Below are 27,036 nucleotides of genomic sequence, written 5' to 3'. Positions count from 1 at the left end.
ATAATGGCGGGGACTGGAAATAATGTCCTTGGTCTTTCTAACAAAATAAACTACTGGAATATTTGTGACTCATTTGAGATAATGTGATAGAGAGGGTGCTGAGATAAAGTTAGAAGCAGTAAGCATTGCATATGGATATTGATGGTATGTATTTTTGAATGGCAATATGTGAATGAGAAATAGTTTTTTGCTAACGAGGTAATGATGCACAAGATGTTATTGCAGGTAATTCTTGAGGCATTGAAAGGGGATAGTCTGCTCAGCGTTGGAAGATATCTCAGAATGTAGGAGTGTACTTTTATCACTCTCATTTGTGATTTGACAGCAGTTTTGGTTCTGTGGTAGAGATTAAAATCCGACTGGAGCGTAGCACCTGAAAAAGAACCTGAATGGTTTTTGCAAAACTTCATTGAGAGTCAGAATGAAATGGGATGGAATAACATTGAAGACTACATCGCAAAGCACTCTACATCTAAGTACTATTTAAAGAGTTGTCATCAGTATAACAGAGAAATTCAACAATACTCTCTTGTCACATGTACAGTGAAATTAGTTTTGCATACAATGCACAAAATATGCAAAGAGTCACCACGTATCGTTATAGTCCTGATGTTCTCTGCCTGCCCCCACCCTTCCAACTTTGTTAATACAGAGGAAGTATGCACACGACAAGGTATCATTTACAAAGAGATCCATAACTGGACTATTGCTGGGCTGCAATAGCTCGTTTATCGTTTTTGAATAAGGCAATGGACTTAATTGAGAACTTATTGTCTTATGTGCAGAGATACGGCAAGATGCTTGTTCTGCGTGCTATCAAATCATACCGTACATAAGTACAATAGATCCTGAACAGCACTTGGAAAGTCACCACTTTCTGGAGCCATTTTGCAACTTGTTTTAGTAACTCATAAAAATGATTGTACTTGCAGCAGTATACCAGCTACCAGGGATCATGTCCTCAAGTCCCCAATCTTTAATCTTTTGAGGCTGACTCGAGGCTGTCAGAGGCAAGAGTGCTGCCTCTGAATCCTGGATGATAAGAAACAGAGTTCTTTGCCTGATGTATAAATCACTCACCTGCCCATATGTGTCTCCTGTCATTTATTTGGACAGCATGCAAGAAAAAAGCTTTTAACTGCACTTTGGTACATGTGACGATAAACTAAACTAAACTAATTAAAATCAAGGGCATCTTCAGAACTATGACTTTAATTGAAATGTATGATTACATGTTAAACTATCGACATAAAGTGCTGGGGTAAGTCTGGGTCATAGAAACATTGAAAAATAGGTGTAGGAGTACTGAGCCATCACCGCCATTCAATATGATCATGGCTGATCATCTAAAATCAGTACCCCGTTCCTGTTTTTTCCCCATATCCCTTAATTCCTTTAGCCCTAAGAGCTAAAGGGTCAGGCAGCAACTCTGGAACACGTGGGTAGGTGAAGTTTCGGTTCGGGACCCTTGCTTAGACTGATTGGGGAGGGGGGGGGGGTGAGAAGAAAGCTGGGTGAGAGGAGAGGCAGGACAAATTGTGGTTGGTAATCAGTTAACACAAGCGAGGGGGGGAGGTTGATCGGCAGATGGTTGGAACAAAGGTCAGAGATTAATACAAAGTGTGAGACAAAAGGATTGAGGAGTCGTGAATTATGAAGCCAAAGGAAGCAAACGTGGGTGGAGGGGGAGAGGGATGGGAGAAATAGGTGCACGTCCAGGTGGGGCACAGGGTGTGAGGGGTTGTTAGCGGTTACCTAAAATTGGAGAGAATTCAATGTTGGGTAAATTATTGACATTCCTGAAATCGTATCATATCATGCCAGGTAAATTTCAACACAAGAATCAGTTCTAGACCTCATATATATGTCTTCATCTTGACTTCCTATTTCCATCTCTGTCACATGATCAGATTCCTTTTCTCTTTATTATTTGCTGCTAACATACATGCCTTTAGCTGTATGTCTTGAACATACTTGCCTCCTCAGTATCCCTTCAGGATCAAGGATGACTTGCTTTACCATTGTTCAATAGGTTCTGCATTGAGTTATGAGGGGAGTTTGGAACCAACAAACACTGCCACAGGTGGAAAAGGAAATGCCTGACAAGCCTGACCGATGATGGAAGATCATGCTGGCACCCTAAAGTAGATGATGAATTTGATCATTGAAGTCTGCCTTAGCCTGAGAGATTGCTCCCAAGATCTGGGAAGTGGGGAATATTTTGTAAGGTCTTTTTGTGAACTTTTATTGTTGGGGAATGGTGTTTTGCAGTTTGGTAAAGGACCTTTGTCTTTTCTACATAAGTTCATCATTTCTAGGAGCAAAGGTTTACGAGAATTACTTCAGGAATGATTGGGTTAATATATGATGGGCGTTTGATGGCACTGGACCTGTGCTCGCTGAAGTTTAAGAGGACGAGGGGGGAACCTCATAGAAACTTACCAAATAATGAAAGGTCTGGATAGCGTGAATATGGAGAGGTTGTTTCCACTAGTGGGAGAGTCAAGAACCGGAGGCCTCAGAATAAAATGACATACCTTTAGAAAGGAGGATGGTGGGGAATCTATGGGATTCATTGCTACAAATAGCTGTAGAATTAGGCCATTCGGCCCATCCAATCATGGCTGTTCTCTGACTCCTAGTCCCATTTTCCTGCCTTCTCCCCATAACACGACATCTGTTCTAATCAAGAACTTGTCTATCTCTGCCTTAAAAATATCCACTGATTTGGTCTCCACAGCCCTCTGTGGCAATGATTGGTGTCAGGGGTTATGAGGAGAAGACAGGAGAATGGGGTTGAGAGGGAAAGATAGATCAGCCATGATTGAATAACAGTAGACTTAATGGGCCGAATGGGCTAATTCTGCTCCTAGAATTTATGAAGTTCTGTTGGAAAGACAAAGGGTCCTTACCAAACAAACCACACTGCAAAATACATTATTAAGTTATGAAAATTTCTGGACTGATATTTTTGAAATAATTTCTGAAGTTGTTAATACTAAACTGGATCCAGACTCAAAATTAATAATACTTGGGATATCAGAACAAAGTTTAACACTCACAACAAGCCAAATAAACTTCCTCGTATAAGTTACTACAATATAATAACCGGGAAAAAATTAATATTAAAATTTTGGAAAGGCCCTATAACCCCCACAATAAAATGTGGATTGTGGAAATGTCGGAGACCCTACATCTAGAAATAATTAGACTTGTCTTAATGGACAAACAAGAACTTTTTGTTAAAATATGGGCTCCATTCATGAACTATTTGAAGGGATAGATTGGCCCAGCACAAAAACCCAACTGAAACTTAAACTCAGGATTAGATGAAACGTTATACTTTATAATAACCATATAAACCATATAACAATTACAGCACGGAAACAGGCCATTTCGGCCCTACAAGTCCGTGCCGAACAACTTTTTTCCCTTAGTCCCACCTGCCTGCACTCATACCATAACCCTCCATTCCCTTCTCATCCATATGCCTATCCAATTTATTTTTAAATGATACCAACGAACCTGCCGCCACCACTTCCACTGGAAGCTCATTCCACACCGCTACCACTCTCTGAGTAAAGAAGTTCCCCCTCATGTTACCCCTAAACTTCTGTCCCTTAATTCTGAAGTCATGTCCTCTTGTTTGAATCTTCCCTATTCTCAAAGGGAAAAGCTTGATCACATCAACTCTGTCTATCCCTCTCATCATTTTAAAGACCTCTATCAAGTCCCCCCTTAACCTTCTGCGCTCCAGAGAATAAAGACCTAACTTATTCAACCTATCTCTGTAACTTAGTTGTTGAAACCCAGGCAACATTCTAGTAAATCTCCTCTGTACTCTCTATTTTGTTGACATCCTTCCTATAATTGGGCGACCAAAATTGTACACCATACTCCAGATTTGGTCTCACCAATGCCTTGTACAATTTTAACATTACATCCCAGCTTCTATACTCAATGCTCTGATTTATAAAGGTTAGCATAGCAAAAGCTTTCTTTACCACCCTATCTATATGAGATTCCACCTTCAAGGAACTATGCACTGTTATTCCCAGATCCCTCTGTTCAACTGTATTCTTCAATTCCCTACCATTTATCATGTACGTCCTATTTTGATTTGTCCTGCCAAGGTGTAACACCTCACATTTATCAGCATTAAACTCCATCTGCCATCTTTCAGCCCATTTTTCCAAATAATCTACAAACCTATCTCCAATGATGTATTATAAGTAATTCATTCCACCTTTTCTGTTTTTTGATATTTGTAATTCTTTTTTCTCTCTTTCTCTCTCTTTCTATCTATAAAAAAAACACTAGAAGCAGAATTAATCGACAATTGAAAATTTTAATAATGTATGACTGATGTATATGAAAAGTTTTTTTTTACTATAATATGTAACTATACTTTATAATATGTTTGCTTCTAATAAAAAAATATTTTTAAAAAAAGTTATGAAAGTGGCATCAGTGTGATGGTTGGAATTGGAGTCATTTTAATTCTGGTGTGAAGGTGAGAGATCAAATCTTTTCCTTTTTGTCTTGTAATTTTGTTCTACTCCAGTGGGAACTTGAAGAGGTGTGTTGAAGCATTACAGCATGAAAGACTGGAAAGTGCCTTGGGGCATTGACACAATTTTTGTTGACACTAGAATGTATTGATATCAGGTTTTTTTGAATATTGGTTAAGATCACTGCACTGAAGCTATTATGAAGCACAGTGGTGCAACTACACTTCATACTGCCTTGGGAACGCAGCCAACACAATCAAGGACCATTCAACCCCTAGTCAGGCAGAAGATAAAAAACTTGTACCACCGTTTGAAGAATGTGTTTTTTCCTGCAGTTATCAGACTCTTCAACAAACTTCTCATATGCCAAAGATGAATTCCCAATTTTTCAATCTACCTCATAATGGCTCAGGCACTTTTTTTATTTGCACTTACAAGCTATATCAGAATTTGTTTTGACCCATTCCTCTATTTAGCTATATCAATATTCTACATTCTGTTAATTTTCTCTTTGCACTACCTAATGTATACTATGATTTGGCTGATATTTTTTTAACTGGTATGTCGATAAATCTGTCAATAGTAAACAAACACCAATCGTGCACAGTAATGCTGGAGGGATGGGATCCACACTGCTATTCGAGGTGAGCTGGCCTGCCCCTGGGAGGAAATATATGGAAGGATCTGATTGGACATACTGCTCTTCCCAGAGACTGGTTTGTCCTGGTTTTTCATAGTCTTACAGCATGGAAACAGGCCTTTCCAACACTGACCAGCATGTCCCATCTACACTAGTCCCACCTGTCTGCTTTTGTCCCAACTCCCCCCAATCCTGTCCTATCCACTTACCTCTCTTAAACGTTTCTTAAACGTTGCATTAATCCCAGCCTCAACTACCTCCTCTGGCAGCTCGTTCCATACACCCACCACCGTTTGTGTGAAAAAGTTACCCCTCAGATTCCTATTAAATCTTTCCCTCTTCACATTACACCAATGTCCTCTGGTTCTCGATTCTCCTACTCTCGGCAAGATAGACCCACCTCTTTCCTGTTGTGACCCATTCCTCTTTTTGTGACCCATTCCTTCTCTGCAGAGATGCTGCCTGTCCCGCCGAGTTACTCCAGCTTTTGGTGTCTGTCTTCGGTTTAAACCAGCATCTGCAGTTCTTTCTTACACACCTCTGTTCTTCTCGCCTCTTCCTCCCACCTCATTACTTTCCGCCTGAAGAATGGTACCAACCCATCCTTTTACCTCCAGAGATGCTGCCTGACCCACTGAGGTACTCCAGCACTTTGTACCTTTCCTCACAGCACTATGCACCCCTCCTCCCAGACCTTTTGCACTCCTCCTCCCAGAGTTGTTGTACCCCTCCTCCCAGAGTTGTTGCACCCCTCCTCCCAGAGTTGTTGCACCCCTCCTCCCAGAGTTGTTGCACCCCTCCTCCCAGAGTTGTTGCACCCCTCCTCCCAGAGTTGTTGTACCCCTCCTCCCAGAGTTGTTGCACCCCTCCTCCCAGAGTTGTTGCACCCCTCCTCCCAGAGCTGTTGCACCCCTCCTCCCACAGTTGTTGTACCCCTCCTCCCACAGTTGTTGTACCCCTCCTCCCAGAGTTGTTGTACCCCTCCTCCCAGAGTTGTTGAACCCCTCCTCCCACAGTTGTTGTACCCCTCCTCCCACAGTTGTTGTACCCCTCCTCCCAGAGTTGTTGTACCCCTCCTCCCAGAGTTGTTGTACCCCTCCTCCCAGAGTTGTTGAACCCCTCCTCCCACAGTTGTTGTACCCCTCCTCCCACAGTTGTTGTACCCCTCCTCCCACAGTTGTTGCACCCCTCCCAGAGTTGTTGCACCCCTCCTCCCACAGTTGTTGCACCCCTCCCACAGTTGTTGTACCCCTCCTCCCACAGTTGTTGCACCCCTCCCAGAGTTGTTGCACCCCTCCTCCCACAGTTGTTGTACCCCTCCTCCCAGAGTTGATGCACCCCTCCTCCCACAGTTGATGCACCCCTCCTCCCACAGTTGTTGCACCCCTCCTCCCACAGTTGTTGCACCCCTCCCAGAGTTGTTGCACCCCTCCTCCCAGAGCTTTGCCTGGACCGTCCACATCACCACCGCAGCGCTCCCTGTGGCGGCCAGGGGAAGGGGAAGGGGGGGGGGGGGGCGTGGGCGTGGCGTGGCTGACGTCACGGTGCCGGAAGTGACGGGCCGGGCCGGGCCGGGCGACGCCACCGTCCACTATGGGCCTGTTCGGCAAATCCCAGGAGCGGCCGCCCAAGGATCTGGTGAGGACGCGTCTTACTTCCAATATCTCGCTTCTTGCCGCCTCCCCCCCTACCCCGGAACCGAGCGCGTCCCGGGAGCGGGAGCGACGGTCGCCATCCTCGGCCGGTAGGTCGGTCGGTCTAATGTGCGTTGGACGGAGCCCGGTCTCCTCCCCCCTCCTCCTCCCCCACCCACCCACTCCTCCCTCACTCCCTCCCACCCACTCCTTCACACACTCACTCCCTCCCTCCCCCCACCCACCCACTAACTCCTTCACTCCCCCACTCCTTCACACACTCACTCCCCCCACCTCCTCCTCCACTCCTTCACACTCCCTCCATCCTCCCCCACCACTCCTTCACACACTCCCTCCCACCCATCCACTCCTTCACACTCCCTCCCTCCTTCACACACTCACTCCCTCTCTCCACCTCCTTCCTTCCCTCCCTCCTTCCTCTCCACCTTCCATTCCTCTTCTCCACCCATTCCTCCGCTCTGTCAATTCCTCCTTCTTTCACTCCTTCCATTACTCCTTCCCTTCCTTCCTTCCATCCCCCCCCCCACTCCTTCACACACTCCCTCCCTCCCACCCCCTCACTCCTTCCTTCCTTCCCTCCCTCCCTCCTCTCCACCCTCCATTCTTCATCTCCACCCATTCCTCCGCTCTGTCAATTCCTCCTTCTCTCCCTCCTTCACTCCTTCCTTTACTCCTTCCCTTCCTTCCATTACTCCTTCCCTTCCTTCCATCCCTCCCATCTTCCTCCCTCCCTCCATCCATCCCCCCTTTGGCAATAGACAATTATTCACATATGTCATTGCCACTCAGTAGTCCCTTGGGTAACAATCCTTGTATTGTTTCACTTTCCCTCTTCACCAAGATAGACACACCTCTTTCCTGTTGTGACCCATTCCTCTTTTTGTTACCCTATCCTTCTCTCCAACCCTGTCCCACTGAGTTACATGAGTTCCCGCTGAGAAACATGTTCCCGAAGTTGGGGGAGTCCAGAACCAGGGACCACAGTTTAAGAATAAGGAGTAAGCCATTTAGAACAGAGATGAGGAAACACTTTTCTCACAGAGAGTTGTGATCTGGAATTCTCTGCTTCAGAGGGCGGTGGAGGCAGGTTCTCTGGATGCTTTCAAGAGAGAGCTAGATAGGGCTCTTAAAGATAGCGGAGTCAGGGGATATGGGGAGAAGACAGGAACAGGGTACTGATTGTGGATGATCAGCCATGATCACATTGAATGGTGGTGCTGGCTCGAAGGGCCGAATGGCCTACTCCTGCACCTATTGTCTATTGTCTTCCCTCCCTCCATTACTTCTTCCCTCCCTCCATTCTTCTTCTTCCTCCCTCTTTTCCTTGCTCGCTGCTGTCACTCTTGGCCATGGGTTCTTGTTGTCGCCCTCGAACTGAAGTACAGGGCCCACCTACTGCCCCTGCCTAATGACCGGTTCCAGCCACATCTCATTAATGATTGGGCCAATTACCAGTTACACCACCTGGGGATTGGCGGCTGCAAGACAATCTCTTTCACTGGCCTTTAATGTGACAATACATGGCTATCGCTACCCCCCCCCCCCCCCCCCCCCCCCCCCCCCCCCCCCCCCCCCCACCCCACCCACCCCACATACTGGCATGTTCCCAACTGCAGGAATATGTGCTGAGGAACGCACTGAAGCTTGGTGCAAGAGTTCAAGGCCAACGTGGTTCTAGAAGAGTAACAGTTTAGGGAAACTGAATGTGCAGTCTCGGTCATTCCATCTTCTCACTCCTGTTGGGCAGAAGATAGAGAAGCTTGAAAGCATGCATCACCAGACTCATAAGCAGCTTTTCCCCCTGTTGTCAGGCTTCTGAACAGTCTTTCCATTAGCTAGGGTACTGTCCGATTCACCTCTACCCCATTGTGGACATTGAGGTTTGTCTATGCAACAACAATGAGAACTATATTCTGCACTTTGTATCTTCCCCATTGCTCTACATATTGTACTTGAATTTGGACACAAAGTGCTTGGGTTGATTGTATGTTTGTATAGTATTATCTGACCTGATTGAATAGTATGCAAAACAAAGTTTTTTTTTTACTGTACCTCATTACACGTGATAATAATAAACCTAAACATAAAACATTGAAGGATATTGAGAGTTCGATAAAGAGAAAAAAGGAAACATATGGCAGGATTAAGGAACTATTGACAAAGAGAACTATCAAGAATATAAAAAGTGCAGAAAGCTGCTTAAAATGGAAATTTGGAAGGCGATGAGGGACAAATAATTGACAGATAGGATTAAGGACTGAAATTGAAGGTGTTCTTTGATTTTTGGTAAAGGTATAACCAGAAAAAAACATAAAGCCCAATAGGGACTACAGGGTCAATCTGCGCAGAGCCAGAAGGTGTAAGGTCCTAAATGGATCTTTTTCATTGGTATTGACAAAAGAAACAGACTTTGTAGTTCAATGAAGGGATGGCTGAAAGTCTAATACATATCTCCATAAATAGAGGAGGTACTTAAACCAGTCATGATGCTATATATACTCCCATGTCAATGCTCCTGCTTATTACAGTGACAGTCGTGCCTGGAGCAATCCACACAGCCTGCTCAGATGTCACCAGCTATCTGAATTCAACATTCAACTTAAACTGTCCTTACTTTTCATTCCTTATACTAATTCCACAGAAGTTGTAAAATAACAGTCGTTATACCATAGTAACCTTACATACAAATAGCATGGATAACTGGGGTACTTTGACTTCTTTCTCAAATCTGTTGTTAAATAGAAGCCCCACGACTAATGCCCAAGCAAAAAGAATCAACACCACACAATACATTAAAATGCCAAACACTTGCAAAAATAGATTAAGCATGACAAACCTGCAGTGGCATGTTAAAACCTTTTGATTCCTTTTTATTTTAAAAGTAAACTTCATGAAAAATATACCAAAGAAAACTGAGCAAACCTCTTAATAAATTCTTAGTATTGGTCTATACATTCGGTGTTGCTAGTTTTATACATAGTAGTGTTAATACATTGGCTTTATGCATTACACCATTACCAATCAGTGGTTCTTTGGGTGATAATGCTTCTACTTTTTGACTCAGCCTCTCAGTGTCCAGTGGGTAGAAAGACCCCAGGCTGTGATCCTTCCCCACAGAGCCTTTGCTTTAGCTGATTTAAGGATAGTTCCCAAGAACAAATCCAGAGATCAACATCAAGTGCTGCTGAAAGACCTTGAGTTGGTGTTCTTTCTATGTCCTACCCTTAACATTGGCTTAACATTTAAAAAAAAAAAAGATTTTATTGATATGTCATTATTTGTGGGACCTTGTCATGTACAAATTGAATCTATTTCCTATAAGAGAACTGGGTGTTGTTCAAAAACACTACCAGGTCAGCAATTGTGCAAAACTAATGCAAGTCTGATTGCTTAATTTGGTTAATGACTATAAGTAAAGACAAAGTGGATCATACAAATAATGAAGGCTGCACCACTTTTAGTTCAGAGATGCAGTGTGGCAACAGGCCCTTCGACCCACCGTGTCCATGCCGACCGTCGATCACCCATACACACTCATTCCAACACCCTGAGGGCATTTTACAGAAACCAATTAACGTATAAACCTGCATGTCCTTGGAATGTGGAAGGAAACCAGAACGCCCATAGAAAAGCCATTTGGTCACAATGAGAACGTACAAACTTCACACAGATACTTCAGCATCCGTAGTCAGGATGGAGCACGTCTCTGGTGCCTCCCTTGTTAATTGGTGTCATTCCCTGTGTTAGAAAGGCCCTACACTGGGCTTCAGGTGCTGATAGAAGAGGCTGGAGAATTAGACAAGAAACAGGACAAACTCCTTAATAAGGATCAGACAGATTGTAGACCTGTATTTCAACCAGGGAAAATTCATTTGGTTGAAGGGATTAATTTCATAAAAGATTGAGCAGGTTTGGAGTTTGGAGGAGTTTTTGAGTGGTTTGACCAAGGTAGAACCTGGGAGAATGTTTCCCCTCACGGGAAAATCTTAAACTGAAGGTACAGTATCTGAATAAGATTAAGACAGAGAATAAAGGGGGGATTTCTTCCTTGAGCATAATGAATCTCTGCAAATCTTTATTGCAGAGACTATGGAGACTGAATCAATGAATAGATTGAAAATCGATGCGCAGAGATTATTGGTTGAAAGGGGAGTCTAGGATTACAGGCGACAATTTCATTAAGGTCAAAGTCAGATCATCCACGACCTTATTGAATGACAAGGGACCAGTGGGTTACTTCATATATTCTTTTTGAATGGAGTAATAATCATTATGGAGTAAGCAGACATGTGGCAGATATCATTTTCAGCTGTCATGGCAAACTATTCTATTCTAAAGTCTATTCATGGCAAACTGTGTGGTGCTTCAATGTCTGCAAATTCATATCAGTGAACTATGATGTCTGGTAGACACCCACAGTTGTGTATCAGGAGGAACGTGATGTCTAGTACAGACTGCCCTCTAACCTTGTTAGATGCCCTGTTATGGTGGGGGGTGGCTAAAATGTTCAACACACATTGTCCTCCGAACATGTTGACAGAAAGCACTTGACAAAGTGTCGATGTACTGTTCATAAAATCTTTATAATTGCGCACAAGATATAGCACCTGAAATAGAGAAATGTGATCCCAAATGTACAGTATTTCTCCCTTTTTTGATAAAATGTCAGAATGAATTATTAACAAATTAAAAGTAATACATTTGGAAAATCTTTATTTGATTAAGCTGAATGATTATGTATGGCTTAATGAAGGCAGAATTGTGTCCAACAAACTTATTCATTTTCTAGCATGCTACTTGACCTGAATTCTGAGTTTCCAGCATTTTGTATCTTTCCTTGGTAAACCAGCATCTGTATTTCCTTAATTCTAAATTGAGTCAAGTTTTTTTTTTTTAGTTTAGTTTATTTTATAGATACAGCTGAAAAACAGGTCCTTCAGCCCACCGAGTCTGCGCCAACCAGCGATCCCCGCACACGAAGTCAAGTCAAGTTTATTTGTCAAATACGCATACGAGATGTGCAGTGAAATGAAAAGTGGCATTGCCTGCGGAATGTGCAAAAACTACAAAACAGAATAGAACAGAATCATATATTGGTGAGAAAAAACCCAGCAATTTTAAAAAGACACCACACAACAGTAAATTGGTACAGTGAATCAGTCCCTGGTGAGATAAGAGTTTACAGTTCTAATGGCCTCTGGGAAGAAACTCCGTCTCATCCTCTCTGTTTTCACAGCATGACAGCGGAGGCTGTCCGTAGCACCTGGAACAGTCCGTTGCTGGGGTGGAAGGGGCCTCCCATAATGTTGCTGGCTCTGGATCTGCACCTTCTGATATAGAGCTCCTGCAGAGGGGCGAGTGTAGTTCCCACAGTGTGTTCGGCCGAACTCACTACTCTCTGCAGAGCCTTCTTGTCCCGGGCAGAGCAGAACCCAGACCAGATTGTGATGTTTCCGGACAAGATGCTTTCCACAGCCGCTGAGTAGAAGCACTGGAGGATGCTCAGAGACATTCTAAATTTCCTCAGCTGCCTGAGGTGGTAAAGGCACTGCCTTGCCGTACTCACCAGTGCAGCAGTGTGTATTGTCCATGTCAAATCCTCAGTGATGTGGACTCCCAGGTATTTAAAGCAGCTCACGCTATCCACAGTATCCCCATTTATCTTCAGTGGCGTGTGTGTATAGGATAAATGTGAGGTTATCCATTTTGGTGGCAAAAACAGGAAAGCAGACTATTATCTAAATGGTGGCCGATTAGGAAAAGGGGAGATGCAGCGAGACCTGGGTGTCATGGTACACCAGTCATTGAAAGTGGGCATGCAGGTGCAGCAGGCAGTGAAGAAAGCGAATGGTATGTTAGCTTTCATAGCAAAAGGATTTGAGTATAGGAGCAGGGAGGTTCTACTGCAGTTGTACAGGGTCTTGGTGAGACCACACCTGGAGTATTGCGTACAGTTTTGGTCTCCAAATCTGAGGAAGGACATTATTGCCATAGAGGGAGTGCAGAGAAGGTTCACCAGACTGATTCCTGGGATGTCAGGACTGTCTTATGAAGAAAGACTGGATAGACTTGGTTTATACTCTCTAGAATTTAGGAGATTGAGAGGGGATCTTATAGAAACTTACAAAATTCTTAAGGGGTTGGACAGGCTAGATGCAGGAAGATTGCTCCCGATGTTGGGGAAGTCCAGGACAAGGGGTCACAGCTTAAGGATAAGGGGGAAATCCTTTAAAACCGAGATGAGAAGAACTTTTTTCACACAGAGAGTGGTGAATCTCTGGAACTCCCTGCCACAGAGGGTAGTCGAGGCCAGTTCATTGGCTATATTTAAGAGGGAGTTAGATGTGGCCCTTGTGGCTAAGGGGATCAGAGGGTATGGAGAGAAGGCAGGTACGGGATACTGAGTTGGATGATCAGCCATGATCATATTGAATGGCGGTGCAGGCTCGAAGGGCCGAATGGCCTACTCCTGCACCTAATTTCTATGTTTCTATGTTTCTATGTCCTCGGATGTTGTGCCTTCCTAAAGTCCACGATCAGCTCCTTAGTTTTTTTAACATTCAAGAGGAGGCTGTTGTCCTGACACCAGAGTGCCAGATCAGCCACCTCTTCCCGGTAGGCCTTCTCATTATTTTCAGTGATCAGGCCCACCACCACAGTGTCATCAGCAAACTTGATTATAGAGTTGGAGCTGAACCTAGCCACACGGTCACGTGTGTACAGGGAGTACAGTAGAGGGCTGAGGACGCAACCCTGGGGGGGATTCTGTGCTCAGGGTGACGGTCGTTGATGTATTTCCTCCCATCTTGACTACCTGGGGCCTGGCGGTGAGTAAGTCCAGGACCCAGGACCCAGTTAAGTCCCAGTTCCAGCAGCTTCTCAGCAAGTATGGTGGGGACTATCGTGTTAAAGGCTGAACTGAAGTCTATGAACAGCATCCTCACGTAGCCCCCCCTTCTGGCTGTCAAGGTGAGAGAGAGCGGTGTGCAGAACCTGGGAGACCGCATCGTCCGTGGATCTGTTCGGACGGTATGCGAACTGTAGCGGGTCCATGTTGCGAGGGAGGAAGGCGCAGATGTGGTTCTTGACCAGCCTCTCAAAGCATTTTGTGACTGCCGAGGTGAGGGCCACCGGTCGGTAGTCATTCAAACAAGCTGGAGAGGCATTCTTTGGTACAGGTGCAATAATGGATCTTTTGAAGCAGGCAGGGACCACGGACCTGGCCCGGGAGAATATTGTAGGGAGCACCGGAGCTAGCTGAGTAGTACAAGACTTAAGTACTCGCCCAGATATGCCATCTGGGCCTACAGCTTTCCTCATGTTCACACGTCAGAGCCCTCCTCACGTCGTGCTCGGACAACGAGAATGTGTATCCATCCCCAGCGGAGGACCCCCCTCCAGCCTCGCTAGCCAGCACGCTGGCGGTGTTGTCGTTAGCCGGCAAGCTAGGGGTGATGTTGCCCATCTAGAAGCGTGCGTAGAAAGAGTTCAGGTCATCAGCTAGGGGGGTGCCGGCACTTCTGGTTGAGGGGGGGCTGCTCCAGTAGTTAGTTATAGTCTGTAGCCCCTGCCAAAGGCGTCTGGTGTCCTGTTGCTCCATCCGCGACTCCATCCTGTCCTTGTACCTCCTTTTTGCGTCCTTCACCGCTCTTCGCAGTCGGTAGGACTCTACCTTGTAGACGTCCATATTTCCAGATGCCAGGCCAGAGTTGTAAGCAGCGATGCGAGCATTCAAGGCCACATGAATGGACCTGTCCACCCAGGGTTTTTGATTAGGAAAGATGCTAACTCTTACTGTGGGGAGGATGTTATCGGCTAATGTTGCAATGAAGTCCGTGACCCCTCAGTGCATCTTGCAGCATGGCCTTTGACTGGTCGGACCACCGCTTTACGTCCCTTGTCACTGCCACTTCCCGTACTGTCCGTTGTTTATACTCCGGCAGCAGGAAAACGACAGCGTGGTCGGATTTTCCAAAAGAAGAGAGTGAAACGGCCTTGTAGCCCTTCCGGAACGGCGTGTAGCAGTGGTCCAATGTTCTTCCCCCCCTGGTGGCACACGTGATGTGTTGGTAGAAGTTGGGCATGAACTTTTTTGAGATTTGATTTATTAAAATCTCCAGCAACCACCATAGCCGCATCCGGGTTCTTGTTTTGGTGTCGACATAACACATCGTGTAGGGCCGATAGTGCCACGTCGGTGTCCGCATGCGGTGGAATGTAGATGGCTGTGATGATCACTGAGCTGAACTCCCGGGGAAGGTAGAATGGACGGCATGAGATCGTCAGGTGCTCCAGGTCCGGCGAGCAGGAACGAGAAAGCGTCTTAATATTTCCAGGGTTGCACCAGTTATTATTGGTCATGAAGCAGACTCCTCCACCCTTGGATTTCCCAGATGCTTCTGTTCTGTCAGCACGATGAACAGTGAAGGACTTGGTTGGGCAGATTGCCTGATCCGGAATCAGCGAGGTCAGCCATGTTTCGGTCAGGCAGAGGATGTTGCAGTCCCTTATGTCCTGCTGGAATCTGACCCTCGCCCTGAGGTCATCCAGCTAGTTCTCCAGGGACTACGTTTGCCAGAAGAATGCTGGGCAGAGGAGGACGGAATGCTTGGGCTCTCAGCCTATTCCGAATCCCCCCCCGCTTACCCCGATGTTTTCTCCGGGTTTTCCTTGGAGCCGCGCTCCCATTGTTCTTGCCCCGGCGCGCTCTGTTGATCTCTGCTGGCCACGCTGGATCGGTGAGTACAGTGTTTAAAAAGTCTCCATGTTATGTTAGAGTTTAGTTTTATGAGAGTTTCCCGGTCATACGTTGTTACTGCTAGAGAGTTAGTACTTAGAAATAAATTTAAAACGAACATGCAAGTTAAAAATACGCATCGTGCCGCGGAGCTACCACGACGGCGACTGGACCCGGTCGCGCAATTTTAATTTTTTTTAAATCCTACACACACTAGGGATAATTTAGAATTATACCAAACCAATTAACCTACTAACCTGTACGTTCTTTGAGAGTGGGAGGGAACTGGAGCACCCGTAGGAAACTCAGACAGGTCACGGGGAGAATGTACAATCTCTGTACAGGCAGCAGTTGTAGTAAGGATTGAACCCCTGGTCTCTGGCACTGTAAGGTAGCAACTCTACCACTGCTCTACCTTGCCGCTGGGGTAGTCGTGACCAGGATAGATAGATAGGTGGGAATCAGTACATGCAGTTAGACTTTGTGAATATGTGCGATGAGATGTCTCGTAGAAGGTCAAGTCACAATATTTCAGCCCGTAGTCTTGGAGATGGTGGATTGGTTAACAGACAGGAAATAGCGAGTAGGTATCACTGGTTGATCCAGTAGACTGCCACAGAGAGCAGTGCTCAGACCACAACAGTTTACAATATATATTGGTTATTTGGAAGGAGGAAGCGGTGGCACATAAACAGATGTGAAGGCTGGTGTGGGCAAGTTGGACCAAACGATCTGTTTCCACACTGTAAGACTCTGACTCTAAAGGTTGGTAAAGTGAACTATTAGGATAGCTGATCTGACATTCCTCAACTGAATTATGTACCTGGCTGAAATAACTTAATGGCCACTTTTCTTAAAGTCTTCTAGATTCATCCATCTGCAAAAACATTAAGATTAGGTACTTGGAATATGACAATATTGTGCAAAACGTCCTTAAAATTATAAATGTTTCTCTGGTTAAATGGGAAGACCAATTGACAGCCCAAAAAGTTAACCAAATTACTAGAATTTGAAGGCAGGCCTAATAGTGTTTACTACTGTATTGAAAGGAGCTTATTAGCTGGAATATCTTATGGTAAAGTTGGTTTGTGGTAAAGTTGAAATTTTCAATTAGTTTCCTTATGCAGGGCATATATTTCACATGAAGAAGAGTTGTTACTGAAATAAGAATGAAACAAGAAATCCATTTGTAGTAGCCATTTAGCTTAACTCCGTATGTTATAATTATAACCAGTTACCTTTAATTTTATCTACCTGTAATTATGTGGGTGGGATTTATACGTGGCCTGGGTCGTGGTTTGCGGCTGGGATTCTGGCGCAGACTCCCAAGGAGTTTAGTTTAGTTCAATGAAGATCGGGGGATAGACATAGTTTTCGACTATGCACGAGCATGATTGAAATGTATTTATACAAGAAGAAGCTTTTATGAATTATCTTACTGTTTATACTATTATAATAAAGAAACTATTAAGAGTCTGTTTTTGGAAGATTCATCTTTCGACAGCATTGAATGTCTCGTGGGTGCGTATAGATTACCTTCTGATCCACGGTCATCAATTAGTGACTATTGAGGCCTAAAACCTTGAGACGTTGTAAAAACAACATTAATTTGAGGAGTTTTCTGGCTCATCTTCACTAGAGATTTATTGTCAAGTGTCGCAAACAAAACAAAGACATTCTTACTTGCAGCAGCACGACATAATATGTGAACATAGTACGCTGTAAACAATATAATAAACCAAAAAAAAGTTAAATGTGTGTGTATTTATATGCTCATAAATAAAAATGTATACACATAAAAACCAACAAACAATAATAGTGCAAAAAGACAAAAACCAATGCCCCAGGTCTGTGTAGTTCAGAGGCCGTAGTGTTTCATAACCTGATTGCTGTAGGGAAGAAGCTGTTCCTGAACCTGGACATTACTGTTTTCAGGCTCCTCTATCTTCTTCCCGATGGCAGGAGTGAAATCAGTGTGTGGCCAGGGTGGCGTGGCAAACATACCCAAACACAGAATAACATTTTATTTCTTTGTAATTTCCTTATTCCCAAGTATATTTTCTCTTGTCTCAGTCTATTACAGATATACTTTAACTTTTTCTCATCTTTGCAGATTAGTATTTTCAGAGTATACATACACAGTTTCGGCACTGGACATCGGTTGTGTTATTTAAAGACCAGTTGCATTCCCATTGGGAGGGAAGTTGATACAAAAACCATTCTTCTGACTCACTTGCTAATATTGGCTAAAAGTGGGCTCGTGTGTTTGAGGCCTTTGGCATAGCAATAAAATAAATATGGCTTACAACTAAATATGACTATCCTTTGCTGGCTTTACCTTGCACTAAGCGTTATTCCCTGATCATGTATCTATACACTATAAATGGCTCGATTGTAATCATGTTTTATCTTTCTGCTGACTGGTTAGCTCGCAACAAATGCTTTTCACTGTACCTCGGTACATGTGACAATAAACAATAAACTAAACTAAGTATAGGGAAAATTAAACTTGAATGGGATGAAAACAGCAGCAATAGCCCTAGTTTCATCAATGGAAACCTGAATATTGTTCTTAATTTTCCATGACCTATGAGCCTTCTGAACGGTATCAGTTTATTGCCATTTGCATGTTAAAATTAGTATTTCTGCATATCATCTGAAACCATATCTGAAACAAATGTTATTTTGTGTTAATAATGTTATTGTGGTTTTTGATTAGGTTTCAGAATGGTCAACAAAAATAAGAAAGGAAATGAGAGTGATTGACAGACAAATTCGAGGTGAGTAAAAAAACTCTCATTTTCTGTCATGCAGTAAACTCTTGTTATAATGGACCCTGGGAGGGAGGGGGTGGGGAGGAAAATGGTGTCCATTATTGCCGATTGTCTGCTATAACCCAGTAAGGATTGATCATTGTATGTAGTTGAAACAAAGTACTGCAGGTGGTGGTTCATACACAAAAAGACACAAAGTGCTGGAGTAACTCAGCGGCTCAGGCAGCATCTCGGGAGAACAATTGTAAGGCGACGTTGGGACCCTTCTTCGGACAGATTCAGTCTGCTGAGTTACTCCAGCACTTTGTGTCATTTCACATCGACCTCATTGGTGACCCTTGGACTATCTTTGAGGATAGTCCGATCTTTACAGATCAGACTGTACTGGCTTTACCTTGCACTCAGCGTTATTCCTTTATCATGTATCTGTACACTGCAAATGGCTTGATTGTAATCATGTATTGTCTTTCCGCTGACTGGTTAGCACACAACAAAAGCTTTTCACTGTACCCCGGTACACGTGACAATAAACTAAACTGAACTGTACCTTAAAATTAAGCGCCAATGCCACTGGTCTGTAACGGCGAGCACTTCTTCACCGCGTAGACGAGGCTGTGAGGACACGCTTTCTTCAGGCTGCCACTACCAACAGGACGTGCTTTCTTTAGGTCACCGCTACTGACAGGATGCTCTCAGCCTCCCCTCTCACCAGTCACTGGTGGAGTACGTTGGGGACTCTAGGGGAGAAGGTGGAGGACGGGAGGGTGGGGGGGGGAATGCTGAGTGGACAAAGTGACAGGAGGAGTAGGAGGTGGTGGTGGGGTGAGGCAGGGGGAAGGGGAAGAGGCCGAGTGGACAAAGCGACGAGTGGACAGGAAGAATTAGCAGCAGCAGGTGGGAGAGGAGGGAGCCCCACGATGGCCTTGTGTGTCCTGCCGATGCTGTTTCTGTGTGCTGCGATGTGAGTCGCAACAACAGCCGCATCAACTGGACCGTGCCATGGGTGGAGAAGGGCAAGCTGGTGCATCTTGCGAACCAGGGTGGCATCAGTAGCCTGGGCTGGGAAGGCAGTGCGAGCCATGATGGCATCAGCAGGTCTATCCGCTATAACTAAAATCTGTTACAAAGAGGTCCATTAAACCAAGGGTTTACTGTAGTGCGTTTCACTTTGTATATTACAGAAACACAGAGTGGCAATGTGGAAATCGAGGTATACTTAAGCTATTTTTCAATGACAGGGCTTGTATGTAGATTCTTGGGTGATTGAGAAAGCTGGCAAAATATTAAGTATTTATAGCTGGGGAAACTAATTTTAAAAGTAGTGCAGTTATACTTAATTTATATGTGCACATCTTGAGTACTGTGTGTAGTATTGGTCTCCTTATTCATGGAAGTCATTTACAAGTCAGCTGTTGGTTTTTAACCTGACTCGAGCAAGTACACCCAGCCTTGAGTTAGTGCAGGTGGGGATGTTGGGCTTGTGATTTTTAATTTACAATCTTGGCCAGCACTCTAGCATAGCACTGAAGGAGTCAACCCATCGAGTCTGCTCTGCCATTCAATCATGGCTGATCTATTTCTCCTTCTCAACTCCATTCTTCTCCTTGTAACTCCCGACACCCCTACTGATCAAGAACGTATCAATCTCCACTTTAAAAATACCCAAAGATGGCTGCCACAGGTGCCTATGCCATGAATTCGGCTGATTCAGCACCCTCTAGTTAAAGAAATTCCTCCTCATCTCCTTTCTAAAGGTACGCCCTTTTATTCTGAGGCTGTGCCCTCTGGTCCTAGGCTCTCCCACTAGTAGAATCATCCTTTTCACATTCACTATCGTGGATGTGATACCACCAGGGGATAACCGCACAATGGCAGCCTCGCCAACAGTCTGACTGTCTTTTTGGCTTTTACATTTTTTTTAGTGTGTTTTAAAAGTATGTGTTAATGTTTTCTGGTTTGTTTTATGTGGGGGGTGGGGGAAACATGTTTTCAATCTGTTACCTTGCCGGAGATGCGATTGTTTTCCGGATTGTATATCCGGTCGCTCTGCGGCCTAACATCATGGAGCTGGAGGCCTTGCTCGGGATTGACTGAGCCCCACCGCGGGGACGTGGACTTACCATTGGAGCTGATCCCTTGCCTGGGATCGATGCACCAACCTACGGATTTCTCCATCGAGGAGCTCGCTGTCTCGGATAGAGACTGGTGTCGGGAGCTCCAAATGATGCAGAAGGTTTTGACCAGCTCCGACCCAGGGTCAGATGGCCCGGCGTGGTGGAGCTGAGATTTCCCCCCCCCCGATGTGGGAGCTTGATCGCCTGACGCGAGGACCCAAACGCTGCCGGCCACGGGTGCCAAGATCATCCCGTCAACGGGAGAACAAAGAAGGGAAGAGATTGAACTTTTTTTTCCGCCTTCCATCACAGTGAGGAATGTGGAGGAGTCACTGTGGTGGATGTTTATGTTAAAATGTATTTTGTGTGTTCTGTTGCTGTTTATTGGTATGAATGTATCGCAAATGAAATTCCTTGTATGTTGCAAAACATACTTGGCTAATAATGTATGACTATGATCAATGCCTTTCATTATATGGTAAGTTTCTATGAGATCCTTCCTCATCCTTCTAAATTTCAGCGACTACACGGCGAGAGCTGTCAAATGCTCATTATATGTTAGCCCAATCATCCCTATGATCTTGGATATAAAGGGTATAAAATGCTTGCCATATTCACTTGGCTATGATAATTATACCTCGTTGAGAATTACATTTTTTGAGGCATTTGGAAAGACTCCTCTTTAGAGTTGTAGAGTGATACAGCACAGAAACTGGCACTTTAGCCCAACTTGTCCGTGTCAACCATGGTGTCCCATTTAAACTGGAAAGCATTTGCTCGCATTTGACCCATATCCTTCTAAAGTTTCCCTAACCCTATTTATAACTACACTTTTTGTTTGTTAGATATTCAGAGGGAAGAGGAGAAAGTAAAGAGGTCTGTGAAAGATGCTGCAAAGAAAGGCCAAAAGGATGTTTGCATCATTTTAGCAAAAGAAATTGTTCGATCAAAGAAGGCTGTGAACAAATTGTACGCTTCAAAAGCACAAATGAATTCTGTCCTTATGAGTATGAAGAACCAACTAGGTAAGCTGTTGGCATTGTACCAGAAATCTCAGTAAATGCCAACCTGGCAAATAATATATTGTTTTCTGCTGTGGGCCTGTTACATTTGCGCACTGTTGAAGTTCACTTTCTCTATGATCTCTTCTTCATTCAGACTTAACTATTACATTTCCAAGTAATTTGATTTTTCCTGTTTATTTTCTCATTTTTATAAATTAACTGTACAGCTAAAATAATGTGGCAGATGAAGTTACGGCCATCTTAAATTATCAGATTATATTATTGCTGTTTTTCTAGTTTCAAGGTTTCATGGTCAGTTTATTGTCACAAGGGATGTCAAAAGTGATGATTTGTTTTAGTTTAGTTTAAACTAGTTCTCATAATTCCTTGAGAGATTTGCACCCTGGTGCTGGGTCCCTTTGATTGTCCTTTGTGGTAAGCACTATTGCGAATCGATGTTCCTGGTTATACAACAGATAGGATGTTGCTATTCATTCCTTGACGAGGGCACCCAAGTTATTTAGGGGACTTGAGAGATTGCAGATGCTGGAATCTGCAGCAAAAAAAACCCAAACTGCTGGCCAGGCAGCATCTGTGGAGGGTGGTAGAAGGTCAATGTTTGGAATCGTGGTAGAGAGCAAGTATAAAGAGGTGAGGGCATAAGGGTAGGGCAAAATCTGGCAAGCAGCAGGTGGATGTCAGAGGCATTGATTTTGCTGATGGACTTAGGTGGGTGAATATAGGAGAAAACAACGAAGGCTGAGAGGGGATAAGTGGAGTGAACAGAGGGCTGCAGATCATAGAATCTGATAAACAAGATGAAGGGGGGAGGGTGATGGTGGGCGGATGGTAACAGTGCGTATAGAACAGTATTTATTCAAGGGAGCGTTAGATATAGCTCTTAGGGCGAAGGGAATCAAGGGATACGAGGAGAAAGCAGGAACAGGGTATTGATTCTGGATGATCAGCCATGATCATATTGAATGGCGGTGCTGGCTCGAAGGGCCGAATGGCCTACTCCTGCACCTATTTTCTATGTTTCTATATTTAATAATTGGTAGGAAAGTTATCAAGTGTAACAACAGTGTCCAATTACCTGCCTCTGTTCCCTCAAGCTTTTGCCTGACCTCATATTTCTCCAGACTCAGGAGTGGGGAAGCACCAGGTTACCTCCGCTCAATACCATATATCAGGATTATTACTCATGCCTCAATCTTGGTGCAATTCCCAACACTTCTGCAATTGCACTGCATGAGTAATCCACTTGGTTCCATTTCCAGCTTTCAGACCTTGCTGATCAATTTATTTTGAGCTGCCACCGATTTGAGGCTTGATCCTCTAATTTAACAGAAGCACCGAAGACTAAAGTGCAAGTCAAAATGAAATGGTCGTAAATCGTGTTTATTACTGCCTTCAGTTTTTAATTTGATTTCTTGCCTTCCTTTTGTAGCTGTAGCAAGAGTCACTGGCGCCTTAGATAAGAGTACTGAAGTGATGAAAGCCATGCAGAATTTAGTAAAGATTCCTGAAATTCAAGCCACCATGAGGGATCTGTCCAAAGAAATGATGAAGGTGAGAGATAAAACACTAGTGCTAATGGTTGGGACCTACTTTAACTTGAATATGTAACAAGACTGCAAAAGTGGTGGACACTGCCCAGTCCATCACGGGTTCTGACCTCCCCACCATCGAAGGGATTTACAGGAGTCGCTGCCTCAAAAAGCATTATCCGAGACCCACACCACCCTGGCCACACAATCATTTCACCCCTGCCATTGGGAAGATATAGGAGCCTGAAAACTGTAACGTCCTGGTTCAGGAGCAGCTTCTTCCCTACAGTTATTAAATACAACAACCTCCAAATAAGCTCTCAACTACATTGACTATGGGGCACTATTATTGTTTGTTTGTTTTAATGTGTGGTTCTATATATATATACATATAGATCATATACAGAACTTATTTTTCTTCTTTATTATATAGTTCACAGAGTACTATGTTTACATATTTTGTGGTGCTGCTGCAAGTAAGAATTCCATTGTTCTATCTGGGACATATGACAATATAACACTCTTGACGTTACATGTTCAAGGGGGTGGCACAGCTGGTAGAACTGCTGCCTCACAGCCTGGGTTTGATCCTGACTGTAGCTACTGTCTCTGTGCAGTTTGCATGTTCTCTCTGTGACCGTGTGGATCTCCTCCCACATGCCAAAGACGAGCGAGTTTTTAGGTGACCAAGATGCTCCATCGAAACTAGACACATTTTCCTGTTTGGTCTGTATCCCTCTAAATCTTTCCTGTCCATGTACCTATATTTTAACTATAGTACCTGCCTCAACTATTTCCTCTGGCAGCTCATTCCACATACCCACCGCCGCCTGTGTGGGCAAAAGCTGCTCCTTGCATTCCTATTAAATCATTTCCCTCTCACCTTAACCCTAGGCCTGCTAGTTCTTGATTCCCCTAGGCGAAAAAAAAGACTGTGTATTCACCCTATTGCCCAGGCTGTTCAAGAAGCATCTCCTGAGCACTACCGTTAAACCAAGAGCAGCAGGTGGATGCGTCCTGAATTGAAAACATATCACTGCTTGGATCTTTGCTGGATCGAAATCCTGGAGCTTCTTGCCCAACTGTTCACCACTTTGATGGGTGGGCAATAAGCGGTGGTCTTGCGAGCAAAGTGTACCTCGCTAAAATGAAAATCACCGCAAATCTGAATCTGACGGTTGGAGATATGTCAACATCTTTAGCGAAACCCTGACAATGTTTCAGATGCATGTTTTATTGGAACGAGATGAAATCAGGGCATTCTTCTGTCTTGCAAACTGAATAAATCGTTTCTTAAACCTGAGGTGTCGATGCTTCAAATGTTGAATAATTTGTGCGTGTGCGTTTACTGTCTGCAGGCAGGGATTATTGATGAGATGCTGGAGGATACTTTTGAGAGTATGGAAGATGAAGACGAAATGGAGGAAGCAGCAGAGATGGAAATTGACAAAATACTTTTTGAGGTCACTGCAGGTAAATTAAACACAGCGTGTATGTTTAATATCTTTCATAGTATTGAAATCTCCTCTAGATTTTTGTGTAATTCTCAGAAATGTTGTATCTCGTAGTTTTAAAATATCCACCGATTGCATCCTTCAAATAGGATAGTAGAAATTATTTGAGCAGTTCATGGCCTGGGGGGAACAATTTGATGAAAATACTGCTGTCATTTAGCTGATATTATCAACGATTAGGGTTAGAAATTCTAGCTAGTTTTCCTATGCTGTGACGCAAACATTACATCCAATGATTACGTACTGGTTTATGAACTGATTTGCCAAAATCAGTGGCAATCTGAGAAAGGGTCCAGACCAAAATGTTTTCCGTCCATTTCCCGCACACGTCTCCTGTCCCACTGAGTTACTCCAGCACTTTTTTCCCCCCGTTCAGTGAGACTTGGTTTGCATTCTGCATCTGATCTGGGGAAAGGTCGTGAAAGGTCTCAGTTGTCAGGTTATTTAACAGCCTTCTGCTGTAACATCGAGTATTGACAAGTCATGATAGATTTTAAACATTCCCTTTATTTTTGTTTTCAGGTGCTCTTGGGAAAGCTCCCAGCAAAGTCATGGATCCTCTGCCAGAGCCAGAGCCGGAACTAAAAGGGGCCACGGCTGCATCAGATGAGGGCGAGGCAGAAGAGGAAATTGAAGAAATGCAGTCGCGGCTGGCAGCACTCCGGAGTTGATCTGTGTCAAATATCTTGGCTGTATAGTTCCCACTCGAATTATGTTGCTGTGGAGTATGAGATGGTACCCATACCCCTCTTTCCCTCTTCATGCCAATACCAAAGTCTATATTTTCAGCGTAAAACATTGGTACTGTTAAATTTGTACAAAGTATGCTTCCCAAGAACAATACTACACTGGCAAGTCATTTCTCCCATTACGCTAAACTACTTCTCGGTAGCTGTCAAAACCTTTGACTACTTTATTATTCAGTATAATTTCAGCACTAATGTCTTTACAATTCCCAGACGTAACTGTGGGGGTGATGAGGGTTACTGATTATGGTTTGTTTTTGTTTAAATGAAATTGTTGAAGCATGTAAACACTTTTTTTTCTAAGTGGCCTTATTATAGTGAAAGAATACTCCATAAACTTTATAGTGATTATCCTGTTATAAACAACCCATGGTGGGAAAATATCCTTTATATTAACTAACAATTGTATATTTGAGTTGTAAAAGAATGTTTTGGTTGATGCAGTGAAAACTCGTCTAATATTTCCTGCCTCTAGTTTTTACTATTGCCATTTTTGGCTTCAAATGGCATCCTTAAGTATGTGTTTGGAGTCCTCCAGCGACCGAGATAAAACAATTGAAACTGTTAAAAACAATTAAAATTGTTGGAACTTTAAAACCCCATTTTAGTGCAGGATTTGAAATTTGAGATGGGCACTGTAATGTTTCTGTCTTTGGCAAGTCTCCCTTCTAAAGATAAGAGTCCTTCTAAAGTACTAGTATCCCGACTAGTACTTTTTCATTTTTTTGTACATATGGATGATAACCAAGTCCTCCATCAGCATTCAAGTACAGTTGTGAATTTCAGCAATTCTTCAGTAATAAAAGTGAACAAAAAGATTATGATGTGGGTTGACCAGGACTACTTTATAACCATTAAATATGATTTTGCAGTCTTTAATGTAGGGGTAAGGGTATCTCTGTGCATACAGAACAACCCATTTTGGTACATGTTCCTGAAATAGATTGCAGTTTAGTTGACTGTATAGACAATTCTCACTAGAACAGGCAATTCAAATCTGCCTGGAATGACCTTTAGGTGCAACTTTGATCATACACTACTTTAATTACAGTGCCACAGACAGTTGCTGTTCTTCATCTTAAAATAAAACAAGATGGATTTATTGGAGAGATTTGTTTGAGATATTTAAGTAGGAATTAATTGTACTAGACTTCTGTGGAACTGCAATTCAATGTCAATAATAACATTCTAATTATACAAAAACTTGGTCCACCTTAATAATTAAATAGGGATGCAAAGAAAAGGAATGAACTCTGCTTTGGTTTATCTCTGCTGTATGGTTTTACTGAAATTACAGTTTGCAGAAGCCGAGTTATAAATGTTTAGTGCAACTTCAAAGATGTACTTTATACACTTAGATAGTGAAATGTAGTAATGCTTCAAGTTTGCGTAGCTTTCACATTCACACCTTGCTGCTTTCCAAACAACAGTAAATATGGCCGAATGGATAAGCTGGCATTCGAAAATGGATCCACGAGGGCATGGTAAAAGGAAGCAAGATAGGAGGCATGGTGGCATAGCGGTGGAGTTGCTGCCTTACAGCACCAGTTAGATCCTGACTATGGGTGCTTGTCTGTACAGTTTGTATGTTCTCCCGTTTCCTCCCACACTCCAAAGAGGTACACTTTTGTAGGGTAATCGGCTTCAGTAAATTGTCCCTGGTGTGTGCAGGATAGGTTAGTGTGTCGGGATCGCAGTTTGGCGCAGACTCGGTGGGCTGAAGGGCCAATATCCGCACTGTATCTCCAAACTAAATCAAGTAGAAATAATGAACCGCAGATGCTGGATTAC

The 27,036-nt window shown here is 43.8% G+C and overlaps 1 protein-coding gene across 2 annotated transcripts in view; it reads left to right on the top strand.

Moving 5' to 3' along the window:
* Positions 1-26,511, top strand: part of LOC116981870 (charged multivesicular body protein 3-like) — a 49,868-nt gene extending 23,357 nt beyond the window's left edge. The window contains exons 1-6 of one of the 2 annotated variants that reach the window (XM_033035038.1): positions 6,692-6,789; positions 18,263-18,323; positions 21,277-21,456; positions 22,886-23,007; positions 24,344-24,458; positions 25,022-26,511. In XM_033035038.1, the coding sequence (XP_032890929.1) occupies positions 6,745-6,789; positions 18,263-18,323; positions 21,277-21,456; positions 22,886-23,007; positions 24,344-24,458; positions 25,022-25,170 (672 nt within the window). In that variant the 5' untranslated portion in view covers positions 6,692-6,744 and the 3' untranslated portion in view covers positions 25,171-26,511. Of the gene's footprint in view, positions 1-6,691; positions 6,790-18,262; positions 18,324-21,276; positions 21,457-22,885; positions 23,008-24,343; positions 24,459-25,021 lie in introns of those variants that run through there. The other variant, XM_033035049.1, reaches the window with a different exon arrangement.
* Positions 26,512-27,036: the final 525 nt, after the last annotated feature.

This window comes from Amblyraja radiata, chromosome 1 (genome assembly GCF_010909765.2).
Source record: "Amblyraja radiata isolate CabotCenter1 chromosome 1, sAmbRad1.1.pri, whole genome shotgun sequence".
In the NCBI taxonomy this organism is placed as follows: Eukaryota; Metazoa; Chordata; class Chondrichthyes; order Rajiformes; family Rajidae; genus Amblyraja; species Amblyraja radiata.
This window is presented reverse-complemented; position numbering and strand designations above follow the sequence as displayed.